This window comes from Rhea americana, unplaced genomic scaffold (genome assembly GCF_003343005.1).
Source record: "Rhea americana isolate MKP2758 unplaced genomic scaffold, rheAme1 scaffold_32, whole genome shotgun sequence".
In the NCBI taxonomy this organism is placed as follows: Eukaryota; Metazoa; Chordata; class Aves; order Rheiformes; family Rheidae; genus Rhea; species Rhea americana.
The window spans coordinates 2677784-2696198 of NW_028186446.1; the positions used below are offsets into that span (position 1 = coordinate 2677784).

At 37.1% G+C, this 18415-nt stretch overlaps 1 protein-coding gene across 3 annotated transcripts in view; it reads left to right on the top strand.

Annotated features, from left to right (window-relative positions):
* ANKIB1 (ankyrin repeat and IBR domain containing 1) overlaps positions 1-18415 on the top strand; it is a 78266-nt gene that overhangs the window by 41099 nt on the left and 18752 nt on the right. For all 3 annotated transcript variants that reach the window (XM_085310489.1, XM_085310491.1, XM_085310490.1), the window contains exons 5-9: positions 4536-4653; positions 8244-8452; positions 10689-10777; positions 12456-12600; positions 13248-13414. In XM_085310489.1, the coding sequence (XP_085166615.1) occupies positions 4536-4653; positions 8244-8452; positions 10689-10777; positions 12456-12600; positions 13248-13414 (728 nt within the window). The remainder of the gene's footprint in view (positions 1-4535; positions 4654-8243; positions 8453-10688; positions 10778-12455; positions 12601-13247; positions 13415-18415) is intronic.

The following is an 18415-nucleotide window of genomic DNA, read 5'->3' on the forward strand; positions in this document are numbered from 1 at the left end:
TCATTTGCAGTAGTGGAAAAAACTTGCACATACCTTTCATTATGATTACAGAGGCTTTCAAGCCTTTAAAAGTACAGACTACTGAGTAGACTCGCTGCAGATTTGAGAGTCTGATGGGAAAGAGCTGTCGTCTAACAGTTCGGTTTATTCCTTCCATTAAGGTTTCTTAATAAAATCAATTTTCATAATAACCTAACATTTTAAACCTTATATTGCTAAGGCACCACCTGGAGGATATTTTTTTAAGAGACATTTCTATTTTACTTCATTTTTAACTTTTCTTAAGCACTTCTAATTGTCAAATTGAAGAGAGCAGTTTAAGCCAGGTAGCAAACAGCCCTCATAGGTTAGAAGCCCAAGCATAATCCTTTTAAGTGTGTTTCCACAAAACGCAACATAGAAGGAAAGCAATACATGTACATAATCTGTATTTCCCTATATAAAATATAAAGGGCAAACATACTCCAAGGTGAAAAGTGTGACTATCTTATCACAGAGTTGATACTGTAGCAGAACAAGATCTATCTAACATGTTGTGTGGGTTTGGGAAGTGTATTAGGCAAGCCAGGAGTGTATTTGGCAAGCCAGGAGAATATTTCAGATGACTTCCTTTGTCTTGGTTCTTTTCTTTCATTTCACTAATGAACAGTCACCAAAAAATATTGTGAGTCAGCTAACTCTATTACATGGAAAAATGTGGTTGCATTTGTCTTTGAAATCTCATTGACRTTACACTAAATAATATAACTGTAAATGCATGATTTTTCAAACTACTTTTATAGATTTTGGTTGTTCTRCTAGGACAGTTCTCTAGTTTACTGTTTATTCTAACACAGAAGCATATTTATCTTTGTGATGTATTCCTGGAAGGTAACAGGCACCTTCAGTTCCATCACATCAYGCAATGTTTTAAGCATATGTAAGAAACACCTGGGAATGCACAGTAATTCAGAGCAGATCATCCAGAACAGTTTTGGTTCTCAGTCAGACTCAGAGAAATACACTGTAYAATAGCAAAGTGTATTATTTCTTAGTTTATTTTACATAGGTATTACTGAAGCTTGTAGAAATACACTTATTAATAGATGTAMCAAATTTATTGAGTATATAGATTTTTGAATGGATTTGTTCAGTTCCAGAATTAATGTCATGTATACTGCAAGTATGAAAAGTACAGACTTTTTCTAAATGATAAGAATGTACTTGGTCTCTACAGATAGAGAATTGTTTATTAAGTAGAAGGTGTAAAGATGACTGTAGCTAGCTAGTATATAAACACACATATACATAGATAAGGTGCATATGCATGGATGAGTTAAATGGAGCATAGATCATTTTTAAACATATAACTCTATTAAATATATAACTCCACTCAAAAATGAGAATATTTACATGAAGTATAGAATCATAGAATCAGTAAGGTTGGAAGGGACCTCTGGAGATCATCTAGTCCAACCTCCCTSCTCAGCRGGGTCACCTAGAGCATGTTAGACAGGGYTGCMTCCAGGCGGGCCTTGAAGATCTCCAGAGAAGGAGACTCCACAACCTCTCTGGGCAACCTGTTCCAGTGCTCYRTCACTCTCACAGAGTCATCATTAATATATGTCGTCATTAATTATATCATTGCCACTGTAGCAAGCAGTTGCTTTGCCCTTGTTTACTTTAGTGATCCTTTAAAAGTAAAAATAATATTTTGAAATTAACTGCTAAGATAATATTCTCTTTGCATATTAAAAGGGTTTAAAGAGAAAAACAGTAATAAAATTTGTGATACCTGAGTATTGGTAGTAAAAAATTTGAGAGAAAAGCATTTTATAAAAAGGCTTATTGAGAATATAGAAGAGTTGAAATCTGTAGTGAGAAGCTCACCAGTGGTTGAAGTAGTAACTGAAACGGTACGTTCCAAAATCATTATATATTTCGGTAATGTTAATATCAAACAAAACATTTTTCATAACAGTAAACCAGTAAAGAACAGTAAAGACCTGTTCTATAAACAAGTACTGAAGGAYGTCTCTGAGCATCATGAGCTGGAATCAAGATCATTTACAGTGCATGAAAGTACAGAGACAAGTCATAAATGTTGAAAGTTGTTTTAAAAAAATSTATGTTTTGTTGCCTAGAGAATATATGTCCTCATAACTGGAGACTGTATCTTCACAAGATTCAGTAAGACTACATCTTGTAGACATGACTACTTCTTGTAGACATGAACATTTTTGAAGTGTTCTCATTGTAAAGCCTTCGCTTTGGAATTTCCAGATCTAGCTACTTAATTGTGCCAGCCAAAATTTCCTTTCTTTTAGCTTCTTTTGTGAACTCGTTTATTGTTTTATGAACAAAGGGTCTAAAGTTTCAAACACATTCTTAAGAAATATTTCCCTCATAGCTTAAATAGATAAAATTATTTTTCTTTAAAAGCCACAGGATCCAGAAATCCCTGCTGGGTTGTATGGAATGCTCCAGCTGAGATAATATAATAGTCTGTTACTCAAGGGAGATAATTGCCAGTATTTGACCTAGAACCAATCAGTTAAATATAATTTTGAGCACATCTGCAGTTCAGGATAAAATACCAGGTCCTAGAATATGCACTTATATTGCAGATTTAATAGAAAAGAATTTTTTTTTATCCTGTGTGTATGTTCGGAAAGTGAGGTGTGTTGTGCTGACAAAGCTACATGTTTTACAATTAAAATTCAAAATGCAGTTGAAATTCTGTCAAGAAGATTTACTTATTGCTCCATTTTTTTTTTTAGCATATTCATGCCATTATAATTTTTTAGGCACCCAGCTGTTTGCATCCCTGTCTTTCTGACATGCTTTTATAAAAACTCTTTTGTAAGAAATTAAATAGGTCAGTCCAGTTCCATCATGCTATGAAGCAAGTGTCCCAGATTTACTTTAGCACAAACCTTTAATGTTCAGATTGTCCTTTACCATTCACCATTGGCAATGGAAACACATACAGAAACTCCCTAAACTTGGGCAATCCAGATAAAGGTCAGGACATTCACAGTCCTTTCCTCCCATGCTCTTCCTGCTTCCCCCAAAACGACAGGACACGCTGCAGAGCGGTGGCACCGTTACTCTTGCCAGTCGCAGTGACTCGAGCATCTCTAAGTTCTTGTTTATGTCACTGGCTTGCAAAGAGAAAGGGTCACAGTGGGAATCAGTTGTGCTTTTTAGATAGATTTTATACAGTTTATTGTAACAGCCAGAATGTAGGAAGAATGTTACGTTTTTGAAGCACGTGTCTCAAAAGAAGAAAATCATTCAGAATTTGAATATATCCATTTCTCCCCCTTTCACTCTTAGCCTTCTGCTTGCTGTCCTCAAGGGGTTACGTGCGCAGTGGAGCCTTTGCTTAGACTGCAGGCCTCCGAGGTGTGCGCGCAGTGCCTAGCAGTAGAAGGTCCTGGGCTATGCTCTACATAAWATCAAAACACAAATAGTAATAATAATGACACCTACTCTGAACTGCAGTTATCTAGTATCATTGCTGCTCCRTGTCCTTTCTTTTCTGCCATTTGGTGGCCAAGTTCCTAATTATACGTGAGTGCATTTCAGTGTCAATTATGTCAAGGGTTTTAAATCTTTTTTATTTGCTATCYTTTATTTAAATAGAACTAATGCAAGTAATAAATTCTTCTCAAATACCGTTTCATATTCATTCTCTTTACATATCCTCCCACTTGTTTTTCTCTTTCTACCTTTTGGACAATTTCTCTGTGCAACAGTATAAAATRCACTCTCTACTGCCATGTTCTTCCTTTGTTATTTTTAAAAGTGAATCTGCAAAACATATGTATGCATCTCCAAAATCTTGGTCAGAGCTAATTCAGAATCCTAAAATTACTGCCTTTTTTTTTTGCCTTTCTAATTTGACCTTTTTTTAGCGTTACAATAAGGGAATGGAACTGCAGAGCAGAGGAAGCCAGCAATTAACTCCGACTGCGCAGGGCTACCGGAGCGCGGCTGCTGTTTCTCAAAGAGAGTTTTGACATCTTCATGCGCAATGAATCCCCAGCCTCTAACTGCATGCCTGGCCTGGCCTATTCATTGCTGCCTTTTCTGCTTCTACGACAGTACATATTGCCTCAGAAGAGCTGTATCTGATTCTGTTCACAAAACACGTCTCCTTTCTTATCACCTAGCGTCTCGACATACCCTCCTCCCAACTGATTCGAAGTTAATAGGTCTCAAGTCTTGCATGTTGTTAGGGTGGTTACTCGTTTGAACATGGCCTCCAGTTTTAAATTAAACATTCAAAATCCAAAAGACAGTGTTTTTAAATGTGTAAGATTATATATTGTAAATATTGCTAAATGACAAAGTTTCCATATAATTTTGCATGATCATTGATCTGCACAATATATTAATTTTATCTCATCTTTAATCACAAGGACAGTTCAATTTTACAGTTGAGATAATTGTCAGTAACAGTGTTTTGAATGTTTTCATTTTAATATGGAAGTAGAGATTCGCTGGAAAGTGCTGCTAGACATAAAATGTCTTTTTTCTTCTCCTCGAAGCCATATGAGGGGCTAAGACTTCAGGATCTGCGAAGGCTTAAGGATATGCTGATAGTGGAGTCTGCTGACATGCTTCAAGCCCCACTGTTCACTGCAGAAGCTCTGCTTCGGGCACATGGTAATCAAAATCCTTAAAGACTAAAAAAATTGTTTTCAGCAAAATAAAAGTTACGTTTGTGAGAGCATTTTCGTTTTGTTTACAAGTAAGAGAGCAGTAAAGGATAATCAAATACAAGAAAGTAGTTCCTACGTTATTTCAGAAAGAAGTACATCCGTAGTATGTCAAAAGCATTGATGAAGACAGGGAAATTAATGAGAAAATGATACAGACAAAGAATTATAATAGAAGTTTTAACCTAAAGCAGTGTGGAGAAATAGCTTTCTTATTTTAGCAATGAGACATAGTAGAACTTCTATGGTTTAATCTTGACCAAGTAAGTCAAAGAAATTGATTGTATCTATTTTTRTCACACTATTGGTTGTCTGCCACTAAATACCTGTGTATTTAATTTTTTACTACAATAAAACCAGTCTGACCATTACAATAAATAGCTGGAATTTGCCTTCGGCTTTAAATATAGGGGAGTCCCTATAAGGAGACTCCTTTAAGAATTTTTGTAGTCACTGTTTTAATACTAGGTGTACTTTTCCCTGTGTAAATCTTTAACAAGTTAAATTTCACTGAAAACAGTTTGTGCTGCCATCCCGCAGTGTGAAGCGGCAGTGTCGGGACGGGTATGCACTGACTTCGGGAGTTCCCCCAGACAAAAGTATTCTCCTGAAAGCCGGTGGCAGCTTTAGGCTTTGACTCAGTGACTCAGAAGTTAGGCTTCGGGAAGCAGCTGCGACGTCCCCCTGTGCCAGAGGGCCTGCGCAGGCGGGTAATAGTTTGCTTGCTCTTCATCGCTGCATTAAGCATCAGTTAATGCTTACTCTGTTATTCTTGTGGGCTCCTTGCATACAGAAAAGAGGGGAAATGTGAAATAGAAAAACATGATTTTAAACCCACAATATTCGTCAGACTTTTCCATGAGTTGGTATGGTACCTGAAACTTACGTTGCTTTTTAATTATTTTGACTAATTTGTACTCTCATTCCTTTTAACATTGAATTAGGTTGACGTGAACTTGTGCCAGTGAGTTTAAGTGCCAGTCTGATCCTATTTAGGTCACATTGTTTACATAAGTAATTTTTTTAATGTTGATTATTCGCTTTAATTCTCAAGGTGTATTTATAGTAGTTGCAATATTCGAAAGCTGTTTTAGATTCTCAAAACACTCTGTGAAGGCCAAACGTTTCTACGTATTTGACTGAACGGACAGGCATTTTTTGTAGCCTGTGCAGACATCCTGAAGGAGAAAATGATGGCAGCGCTGCTCAGGCTGACAAAACAGCCTGAAAGAAGACCGAAAGCACCGAGGCCGATGTAAAGCGGTGCGGGAACGTCTGCCGGCACGCGGTGAGCAGTAACTGAAAGCTGAGAAGAAATCGGCCCGTGCTGCGAAGGTCGCTCTTCTGGCATTGCCTTCGTGCGCTCGACGCGCGCCCGATCTGCAAGTCACGAGAACGTCACCCAGTTTGCCTGTAGCTGCAGTCCTGCACTGGAAATGATGCTTGTGAAGTGAAGACGTAGCGGTGGCAGGACCTAGTAAAAGCAATAACTGGGCTATTTCCAAGGCTTGCGACACTTGGGAAACGCCAAATGCCAAATTGCGATGTTTTTGCATTTAGTCTTGAAATTCATAAAGGAATAATATGGGATCTTAATTAACGCTTACAGTATAAAAAGCATGTTTTAAATTCTTGAAAAGATTGTTCTTATTTAGTATTTTTAATATTTTACAGACATTTAATATTTAATCCGACTAACTTTGCTTTCTTTTACCTCACAACTGTATCAGTTTACTGATGCAGGCTGTAAGAGTTGGGAGTGCGTTTTTGTTTTCCTTTTTTTTATTTACATTAATAGAATTAGATAGGGTAAGAGCCAAGGGAATAAAAGCATTATTATGGCAATGACGGGGAAAAAAAAAAGAACTTTCACAGTTTCTCATGTAGTTCATGCCAAAGCAGTTGATTTAAGGATGAAAAAAATGCTCTTCAGCAAATACAATTACCTTTTATTTTACTAAAGCTTGTAACTTACTAAAGAAAACATGAAGGAATCTATTTACTAGCATGTCTTAACCCTGGCTAGTTTTAAAGATATATGCAGACAAAAGAGCTCAAAAAAAGCATTAGCAAATTTTGCCTATATCTTAGCATCAGTAAGTTCCCCTATAAAAGAATTATAAGGATGATTTGAAACAGATGAATAGAATTTATTGAAATGTAAATATGTTCAGGTTTGTGGCTTCAAACAAACAAATGAAATAAAACCAGTTCATGAATAAAACCATGTATTGCATAGTTTAGCTTAGTTAAGTGTGCAAAATCATCTCCAGATCAAAGGATTTTTTGAGTTAGAAATCAGGAAGTAGATTTCAGTATAGTAGTAATCATTTGACGGTAGCAGTATTTTTACTAAGTACAGCGCTTAGAATAAATCCATCTTTTTTGCAACATCAATACAGTGTAGGAATATTATTTTTCTTTGTAAAATCTAAAATTCAGTAAAAATGACACAAATTTTTTGATAATTAAAGTGAGGCTCTAGTGGGAGTATCTAACGTTAAGAAAACCAAACATTTATTTGAGTGAAAAGTTGGGAAATTTCCCTTCTTGAAAATCCTATTCATCTGATCTTTACCTAGTGTCAATAGTTTATGATTTAAATTGGTATAGGAATTTGATAGATCTATCTTTAAATAAGAACTTTTAAATTGTTTTTAATAGGAAAACACTTGCTGTTCCTAAGGTATCTTTAGTATTAATCTTAGCTATCAGAAACTGAAGACATTTCAAACGACAATTAAGAATGATTCTCTTTAGTTTTAAGCTCTTCATACACAGTATTAATAGTATTTGTTTCACTGGCTCTGTTTTGAATATAAATGGGAAATTTTAACCACGAATAAAAGTAAAGCATTTAGGAACATCTGATTACAGAATAAAGTTGTAAGAATATATGAAGTTTTTAAAACTTTTTTGTTTAGAAGGATTATGTCACTTTTATGAACAGACTGGCAACTCCTCAGGCGGCAAAAGTTTCACATACTTCAGGTTAGCAAGACTAATTTTGAAGTTTTTCAGCAAATCCAATTTGGAAGTTCAAGCTGGCAGTGAAGAGCAAAAAACAGAGCTTTAAAATCTTTTGATAATCCAGTTCTATACTAGTCTTTTTTCTTCATCTGTAACCCTTGGCTTGACTCTACCAAAATAAAGATAGAATAGACAAAAATGAATCTATACTGAGCAATCATTTTTTTCAAACAAAAGGAAAATATCAAAAATATTGTGGGGCAAGGACTGTTGTATTTTGATCTGTGTTTTTGAGATCCTCAAATCATTAAATAAATAATAAAAATAATAAAAATAATAAAAATAATTGCAAAAAGCTTGCAATGCAGTTAGTTATATAAATATCTTGCATTGTGTATTATCTTGGAATACAGTTCGTAACATTTAGTATGTACGGTTCCTTTCACTTATATTTCAACACAATTTATTTCTTACTGAATTTTATATATTCTTTCGAGGACGCACTTACAGAATATAGCTGAAGCATGGTCAGCCGCCTAATTTCCTGTATCTGTATATTTATTGAAGATTGGGACAGGGAGAAGTTACTCGAAGCGTGGATGTCTAATCCCGAGAACTGCTGCCAGCGCTCAGGGGTCCAGATGCCAACACCACCTCCAAGTGGCTACAACGCGTGGGACACGCTCCCTTCGCCACGGACTCCACGTACCACTCGCTCCTCTGTAACCTCCCCGGATGAAATCAGCCCGTCACCRGGAGACATCGAGACAGCCGTGGTGAGTTTATAAATAGAGCTCAGCTGACAAAAGAGTTTATTTCTGGACATACGCACACCTACACAGACAGCACTCTGCTTTCACCTTGACTGCCATTCACAGGGTAGAGTCTGACCCAGACACAGTCTCGTCGGTGCATTTGGCTCTTCCGAGCTTTTCTTTTAAGGCTTCTTATCGAGATGTTCTCTTCTTTTGTATCCGTTTCCCCCAATACATTCAATGCTGCAAACCCTGCCTTTGAAATTTTTTTCATTCGAAAACAAAATTCTCTTTGTCTGCATTTTGAAATGTCAGCCCACTAGTGTACTGTAAGATTATAATTACTTTTACTATGTGTGGGCTGCTTCAAGCAGTTTACAAGGCTATTGCAAATTTGAAATATGAAAGCGCCTTTCATTGAAGTCAGCGTGGTTCTTTCGGAAAACAGAGTTCTCTTTTTAATAATCCACAGCTGCACCATTATAAAACTCTTTCTTCATGACCTAAGCATTTTTCTAGAATATTATATACCATCTTGTAAATGGATCATCCCTGGATATCATGTTAAGATAACAATTTTACATTTCATAGGACCCTTTTTCTTGTCTAGCTCTAAAATGCTAAAAAAGAAGCTATATGGAATAGTGTTACTATATATTTTATTAGGAGTGAAATGTTGTCTGGAATATTTCCTAATTAAAACGTGTAATGCAGGATTACATGTATTCAGTTTTGTATTTTATATATATATATATATGTTTTTCAGTGATGAGCCTTAAGCCAGGAATGCAGGCTAGTGATAGTGATTGTGGTTCTCGATCTATTGTATCTAAATCCAAACCTAGAGTCACACATAGAGTGTTCTTGTTTGCTTAAAAATCTTATGAAAAGTAATCAAAGTAATGTTTGCAAAATACTTATTAGGAAGTAATATGTATTTTCTTAAAGTCATTCATTTTGACAGGCAAATGAAAAATAAGAGGAATAAATAAAATGAAAGCATAAGCTATAAAACTCATTTTCAGATTTTGCTAGTTTACAACCTATCTTATAATTAAAACCGTTCCAGTAAATGGTCTATACTCAATTTTCTGCTTGCTTAATTCTACTGAAATTTTAGATTTTACTTCTGCTATTTTTGTCAAATTATTTCATATTTAAAATGATCACTTCTATTAAAGACATACTCAGGGCTTCATTAACTTCCTTATTTGAAAGCTAAACAAGATTGGAAACTAATACACATGTTACAGTGAACATTTTTGATGCATTATCAACCTCTAAAATACGTAACATTAGCAAAACAGTGATATGGAATGAATGAAACAGCAATAACTGCCTTCATCATGCTTTGCAATTTAAAATCAAACTTTTTTTTTTTTTTTTTTTTTTTTGTTTTGGCTGTAACACAAGTGCTTTTTAAAAGTGGCACAGTATAGGCTATAGGCTAACTTTTTGAAAATGTCATCCATGTGTGTAATAACTAATGTATTGAAAGCTGAAGTAAATTTTTGTGAAATCTTTCCACTGGGGGGAAAAAAATCCATTTGTACAGCTTTAAGAAATATTTGTGTTCATACCTAACCACAAGCAATGAGTAATTTCATCCCAACTATTTTAGCATTTGCAGAATAAGGGCATCAGTATTCAATATGTTATTTTTTTCTATAGTAACGAGTTCAGTAGAAGTGTCTTAACTTCTGCTGAATTAGTTGTAGCTTAACGTTTTCTGTATTTTGATTGAAAGCCTCACCTTATTAAAAAAAAAGAGCGTGTATGTAAATTATTACTTAAAACAGTCGCTGCTGTTGCGTAGCCTGATTGCTCTGCCTTGGTTTGGGGCCTGATAGCATGAGATGCTAAACATTTTTTGTGTACTTCACCTCCAAGCTCCATTTCTGGCTGCCTGTGAAGTTGATGAAAAATTCAGGTCCCTTTTGCCCTTTGAATGGGGACTCAAAGGTGTCAGTGCTCTGCGGGATGAGGCACTTGCTGACCTGGAGGACATAACAGATGKCACCCCAAAATGTACTGTTCGGATGGAGGCAGGGGGTATAGAAGAAGAGATAACTAAATCTTTCCCATTTCTATTGTAATAGCCTAAATAACACTTTCTTCTTGTTACAGTTAGATGTTTTTCACTACTAAACATTTCTTTACATTTTTGCTTGCGTTTTCCAATGTAATGTGTACTGCTGACAATATGAAAAGCTTTAGAAGATTTCTTAATTAGAAGTTTGGGCTTTTTCATCTACAGTGTGACATCTGTATGTGTAATATTTCTGTATTTGAAGACCCAGTGGATATGCCTTGCGGGCATGACTTCTGCAGAGCATGCTGGGAGGCGTGAGTATTTCTACTTTTTTGAGAAATTTTTATACTTCTCATTTTGAGGAGGGAAGGCATAGACAATAAACATCTGCTATTAAAGTACTAGTTGGGTTTCACAGAGGTGCTGTTTTGATCTTATTAAATGTTTAACTTGTCATTCAAAGTGCCCATTAACTGTTTTAGGCTGGCATAACGATTGTTTTGGTCCTGACTCAGCAGTGCTATTAAGCATGTATTTTAAGCCTGTATGTAAATAGAAAAACCTGCTGTAGGGTCGCTGGGGATTGCAGGGGGAGGGGCAGGGTTACAGTTTCTAAATTCCGCACCTGCTTAATTGCATCTCTTAGTTTAGCATCCTAAACTTAGGCATCTTAAATGCGTTTCCAGTCAGCAAAATAGTTAAAATGCATTCTTACATTGAGGCTTAATGATTGAGGAGTTAGTGTGAGCTTAAAAATTTTATTAGTATGACTTTGTGCCTAGCATACAGTTTTTTTAAAGCTAAACTAATAATGCTAATAAAAAGTTAAGCATGGATAAATACACTAGTATAAATATCAATCTTACTTCTATTTCCTTAGGAATAATTATATCTGCATGAAGTGCCTTTGCATTCATCTTTGTTCCCATTCAAAAGACTGTACTACCTGAACTGTACTACTATAGCACAACTAATCCTTCTGTAGATTAGCCTAATTTAAATAAACCCATTCCTTCCATGTTAAGGAAGAGCCAATTTTTCCATATGTGCTTTCAAAAGGCAGTTTTTTGCTGCTAAGAAAATTAATAGCCAAGCTTCTGTTGTCTTGTAAATTGTTATGCAAAGGTTTAGAAGTTACTGAGAGATCCCTGGCTTGACCTGGTGCTTCTAATTTGGGGTCGGGACTACGTGTGCTGTAATTTGTGCACGCGCTCGGGGCTGCGGTTCAGTGTCAAGCAAGTGTTCRTGGTGGCGTACGCAGGGTGGGATTCGCCCGTCCCAGCTCAGGTACGCAGCAGCGCCTAGCCAGGAGTGAGTCACCCCCTTCCAAGGTATGAATCTAAAGCAGGACGAATTGGCAAGTCTCTCTACCTTAACTATAGGTGCCGTGCATTAGATGATGAAAGCTGAATAGAATCAATGTCATCTTCGATGGCAGATTAATAAATAGATTATGTAGCCTTTAGACTAAGCTACGCTGTGCGCTGTGAGTTTCAGTCCAGGTTCAGTCCTCAGCAGATTTCTGAGCTTGTTCCAGCTTGTATTCTGATAGTGGCTAGGGACTATAAAGGTGTCCTCCTAGACATCTGTTTCCAAGAGCAAAGCTATTTTGACTAGCACAGTTGTAAAAATAAATTGCATGGCTAATTAAATATTTTCTGCATTAATTACAGATGAAAGCTAGAAATAATGCTTAGTTTGATTAAACATTGCATAGTAGTCTCTTAAGAATGGCAAAGGTGGAAATCAGAAATATATAGGGTTAAGCATAATTGTTGATGCTTTTGAACTGTGAGTGTCCTCTTAATTTTTTTAAGTATATTTTGCCTCAAGTCTGAGGCCCTTTTAGGATAAAAGGGATACATCCTATTCTTTGTTGAAGATAGATTAATTTGAATATCTGTGAACGTAGTATGAATCCAAATATAGTATTCAGCAGCCTCTTAGTTTTTACTTTTTATTCCCAAATACTGACTGACAAAATTCTGGCAGATTTTTGAATCTGAAAATTCAGGAGGGTGAAGCTCACAACATTTTTTGCCCAGCATATGACTGTTTCCAGCTTGTGCCAGTAGACATCATCGAAAGTGTGGTTTCCAAGGAGATGGACAAAAGATACCTACAGTTTGACATTAAGGTAAATTATCAAACTGTTTCTGTATTTTTGAAATGTATTTCATTTTAAGATAAATACCATGCAACTTCTATGTGAAATAGTGCAATATGTCTGTAACTTTACAAGTAGAAATGAATAAATCAATACATGTTCTGAAATATATGCTGTCTTATGTACCACGGTATGAATATTTCATTTAGCACCAAAAGAAGAAAGAACACCTTTATTCCTCAAGTGCAAGTGCAGTACTTCCGTAATATGTGACCTAATGCAGTATTAATAAAATTTTTGGTCAAGCTAATGTCCATAACAGATGATATGAAGCTTTTATTTTGTTAGACTTTTTCATGTTGACAAACTAAAATTTTAAAGAGCTTTTGAACGGTTTTTTATTACTAAGAGACTATTTTCGTTTACGAGTAATGCTAGTTTCACATTTGGGAAAATTATTGCCACAACTGAATGACTCAGAATTTTTTTCCATCCAATGCTTGGTATGCTAGCTATATATAGGATAAGAAATTGAAATCTTGATTTGGTTTTCTGATTGTTTTTTTTTAGTATGTTGATTTCTACTGTTGCAGCATATTTTAAAATCTTTCTATGGAACTATGGAAAAAGCTAACTATGAAAGTTAAATCTTTTCTTTCTTTCTTTTTTTTTTTTAGGCCTTTGTTGAAAATAATCCTGCTATTAAATGGTGTCCTATACCAGCCTGTGAAAGAGCAGTAAGGCTAACAAGACAAGGATCAAATTCAACAGGATCTGATACACTCAGCTTCCCTATGCTAAAAGCTCCTGCTGTAGACTGTGGAAAAGGACATCTTTTTTGCTGGTTAGTACTATATCTACATAAACTCATAACCACTGCTATTCTAGAGATTAATAAAAATTCACACTTAGCACCAAGCATGCAACAAAATCTACACAGAATGACATACCATTATACCATCCTGTATCCATGCATTAAATAACCTAGAGCGCACAAATGTTTTGGTATTTTGGGGCACAACAAAGGGTTATAAAAATTTTTTTCCCCATTCATTATTAATTCTGTTAAATGCAAAACAGCCGCATGAAGTGTTGTGATTTTCAGTTCTGAGGGGACAGGGAGAGAAGCAGGGTGTTGGTAGAGAGATTTTTTTGTGTTTTTTCAGGACAGTTATAGTATGATTAAGTCACGTGGCCCAGCCTGCATTATAGCACAGAAAATCTGGAATCTGTGACTGTCAGAATTCAAGTGAACTCACATCAGAAAAGCTGGAGTTCAAGGACTATGCCAGATCATTTGCTCTCTATATAGCTAGTTCTGTTTGCCTGATCATTCCAGTCATTGTTTCCCTTTGGGACCTGCATTTTTTCTTTACATTACCTTCTACTGAGTCGTAAGTTCAACACAAGCTCTAGAAGGAATATAAAGGCTTAAGAGATATAAGAAACCATCTCTCAAAGATCACCTAAACTATCTATCCTCAGTTGTTCTATAGAAAGGATAACAAAAATAATTTTAAAAAGCAGTGGGAGAATTTTCTGAAGTCTGGAGTAAGCCCTGTCCTAGTTCCATGAGATTATCAGACTGATGATTTAAGACTGTTTTATTTTGGAAGTGGGACATCTTTTTCCCCTCCTGGAAAATCAAAAAAGGTCAACCAAAATACAGACATTTAGACAAATTGAGTAATCCGTTTTTTCCTGAATGATGCATTTCTCATGATCCAAGAAGAAGAGATCCTGAATAATCTGCTAGATTCTAATATCTTAAAATCCTTAATGAGAGATACTTCTATTTCTTTCCCCATCATCGGGGAAAGGAAAAAGGAACAAGAGGGAGGAAGCTGCCATAATGAAACAGCCAAAAAAGCCAAAAAATGGAACTTCATGCTTAACCTCCTGGAAAGAGATTGTTCACAGTGGATAGAAAACTCAGAAAAAATTCCCATGGGAACAAACCAGGAAAAGTTTTCTACCAGCGAATATCATAGAATCATAGAGTCAGTAAGGTTGGAAGGGACCTCTGGAGATCATCTAGTCCAACCTCCCCGCTCAGCAGGGTCACCTAGAGCATGTTAGACAGGGCTGCATCCAGGCAGGCCTTGAAGATCTCCAGAGAAGGAGATTCCACAACCTCTCTGGGCAACCTGTTCCGGTGCTCCGTCACTCTCACAGGGAAGAAATTCCCCCTCATGCTCAGGTGGAACTTCCTGTGCTTCAATTTCTGCCCATTGCCTCTTATTCTGTCACTCGGGATAACTGAAAAGAGTTTGTCACTGTCCCCTTGACACCCTCCCTTCAGGTACTTGTACACATTGGTAAGATCCCCCCTCAGKCTTCTCTTCCCCAGGCTGAAGAGGCCCAGCTCTTGCAGCCGTTCCTCATAGGGCAGATGCTCCAGCCCTCCGATCATCTTCGTAGCCCTACGCTGGACTCTCTCCAGTAGCTCCATGTCTCTCTTGTCCTGGGGAGCCCAGAACTGGACACAGTCCTCGAGATGAGGCCTCACCAGGGCTGAGTAGAGGGGCAGGATCACCTCCCTTGACCTGCTGGCAACGCTCTTCCTAATGCACCCCAGGATACCATTGGCCTTCCTGACCACAAGGGCACATTGCTGGCTCATGGTCAACCTGTCATCCACCAGCACTCCCAGCTCCTTCTCTGCAGAGCTGCTCTCCAGCAGGTCAGCCCCCATCTTGTACTGGTGCCTAGGGTTATTTTTCCCTAGGTGCAGGACTCTGCACTTGCCCTTGTTGAACCTCAGGAGGTTTCTCTCTGCCCAACTCTCCAGCCTGTCCCAGTATCTCTGAATGGCGGCACAGCCCTCAGATGTGTCAGCTACTCCTCCCAACTTGGTATCATCAGCAAACTTGCTGAGGAGGCACTCTGTCCCCTCATCCAGGTCATTGATGAAAAAATTGAACAGGAATATATAACAAACTTTTGTGCCTAGATAGCATGCTCTCATCCTTGCTTATGAGTGGTGTTCTCCTGAGCAAGAGAAGCAACTTCTCTGTTAACCTGAAGTATAGAGCTGAGACCGTGGTGGTCCTTCAACCTTTGGCAGCCCCTGCTTTCTTTACATTGGCTAAACATACTAGTTCCCCACAGTGTCCTCGGAGTGAACAGGTCCACAGAGTGCATAATTTTGATGAGAAATATCTTTCTGTTTCCTGATAATATTTCTGGGTCTTTTTTTATGTAAAGGCTTTGAGATACAGTTAAAGATCTTTTTTTTAAAAAAAAAAAAACTCACTCTGTCAGCACAATATCAAAGAAGGCCTTTCCAAGGCCTTTTTTCTTCCTCCCCAGGAAACGAATGAAGACTTTCAGCAATGTCAAGAAAGTTCTGCTCACAACCGAAGCATTCTGCAGTACCCTAAATCAGAATTATTTGCTGAGGACAATCATACTAGTCTTACAGTACAAAAACCTATGTATGATACAAAGAGTTCCTCTGCAGAAGAAGAAGGTGTGTTCTCAGTTCAGAGGGTTTTCGTCATTACTGTATGCTTAAAGGAAGCTTGCTTGTGTCATTTAAGTTCAGTCAGCACATCCAACATTTCCAGACTTCGGTCACTTCTGCAAGTTTTATCCACGTAGTCTACAGATTGGAGTTTATAATGTCAACTGATACTGCATTTAGTAAAAGATTTTTTCAGACTGTATCTATCAAGAAAACCCAACCAACCTAGATGCATAGTTATTATTGCATAGTAAGGGACTATCCATGAGGTTATGTCAATATGGAATTTCCTTTTCTAATATCTGCAGCCTTCCTGCTCATAGAAGAAAATTCTCTGGCTCTGTTGAGCAATTTCCCCTTTTATATGTGGAAGTAGGAATGTTCCTCCTAAGTAAAGAGTTCCTTTGAATTTACTCACTTTTCTTAACTCACCACTAACAGTGTATTAAACAAAATCTAATTTCTTAGGACAAAGAAATTCTTCTCATCCTAATTCTTGATTCCATTCCCTTTCAGAAAAATCATTTTGTGTGATTTACATGTAGTACACAGGAAGATAGTGCACAGATCTTCACATCTATATATTATCAGCTAGATTCTTTATATTCCTTCATGCTGCTTCAGAAGCATAAGAAATTTTGTCAATCAGACTATTCTTCTGGAAAATGAATTTAGGAAGCACTGCACACCTGGTTCTGCACCATAACTCCCCAGTCCTTTTGTCCTAGAGGGAGATAAGTCTCATTCTGTGTTAGACTTCTCTCTTCAGGAATACTTGGGAAGCTGATTTTGAGTTTTAATGGTGTTTTGCTATTTTGATTCATATCAAATTATGTATATGGTCCAAATAATGTCAGTGAGGAAAAGAAAAATCCAGAAACACACTCTTCTTGGACTGTGTTAATTATGATACCAATTATTGTTAATTCCCTTCATCCTGTGTTCTCATGGACTCTGTCTAAAATACAAGTTTGTTTCAGAAAAGGCTTTCTGAGCAGTAAGCTCATCACTCTTATTAAAATTGCATCCCAGTAAAAAAAATCCTCGTTTTATGGTAGGTTGGGAAAGAATGCTTTTCCAGAGAAGTTGTGTAAGTTCCTGTTGTGGCTATCATGCATGTGTGAGATTGCACTTCATTAAAAATCCTGCTTTCTGTCCATACTCAAAACTTCAAGGGTCAAGACATTTGGGGATTTATTTCCAGCAAGCTCTAGTGGGGAAAGAAGGAAACTCAGAACAATGAGAACTGTTTCTTTGCCTGAAAGACCCAAGTCCGTCTTTTACCCTTTCAGGAGCCTAGAAATTATTTTCATAGAATCTGAGTTAAGCTAGGGAAGCTCAACTTTTGCAGTGTGAAGAACATCAGCTCTCTTCCATGTCCTGAGTTTTTGCAAGATTTGCAAGGGGCTCAGTACTGTTCTAGAAAGGTTTGCATTTTTTATTTTTGTATAGTAGGATTGGTGAAAATGCCTATTGTATGTCTGTAATGGTCTTTAAAATTCTCTAAAGTGTGTTTAATTTTCTGCTTCACAGATTCTGAAAATATTTCAGAATTTAGGAGCAGAAATTAGTCTGTCTAAAAGTTAAAAAATTCAGAAACATTGAAGAGACATCTTCCCCCTCCCACCCAGTAGTAGATTGACTAATCGTCCTTTAACTTAAATCTGAGTTTGTTAATGTTAATATTTTCCAGCTAACTTCAGTTCTGTCTGGGAACATGTACTGTGTGAAAGGTCTTGGCTCTCTTGAAGGCAGTGATTTAAATGTACTGCTGTCCCACAGAAGTGAAAGGTGACAGTTTTCAACCAGTGCTGGGATTTTTCTTAGTACAGGCAAGATACTCATTCTTAGTGCAAACTTCCCCACCTGTGGACCCCTAAGTACCTTCAAAGTAGAGCTGCAGATCCTTGTGCAGTGAATTGAAGCTTGTTTGATAGCAGACTGGTTAGTGGATAATAGGTTAAAAACTGTTGCCCTGAGCTTTTCTTTGTTCATATGTTCCTGCTTTGGATATGGACAAGAGTGATCAGAGGGGTATTGATTGAATTTCCGAAACTACATTGCAGAAAGCAGTTCACCATTTGATCTGCAGAAAACTTGCACATGCTTTGGTGCGGCTGGTGCCTGTCTGAAACATACTTCCTCTGTGAATATTTTTTTGTTTGATGTGGCAGATGTCTGAAGCTATTTGCTGCCTTTCCAATAAAAGAGGGGAGTCATTACAAATCTGGAGTCCATATTGACACATCTACACCCAAGCACCATCTGGAAGCCATCTATCTGCTGCTGTGTAGTAGCGATTCCATCCTTGAAACTAGTAGTAATTCGAAGAGAAATTCAAGGGAGACATTTCTTTCCTGTGTCCATATAACTTAAGCT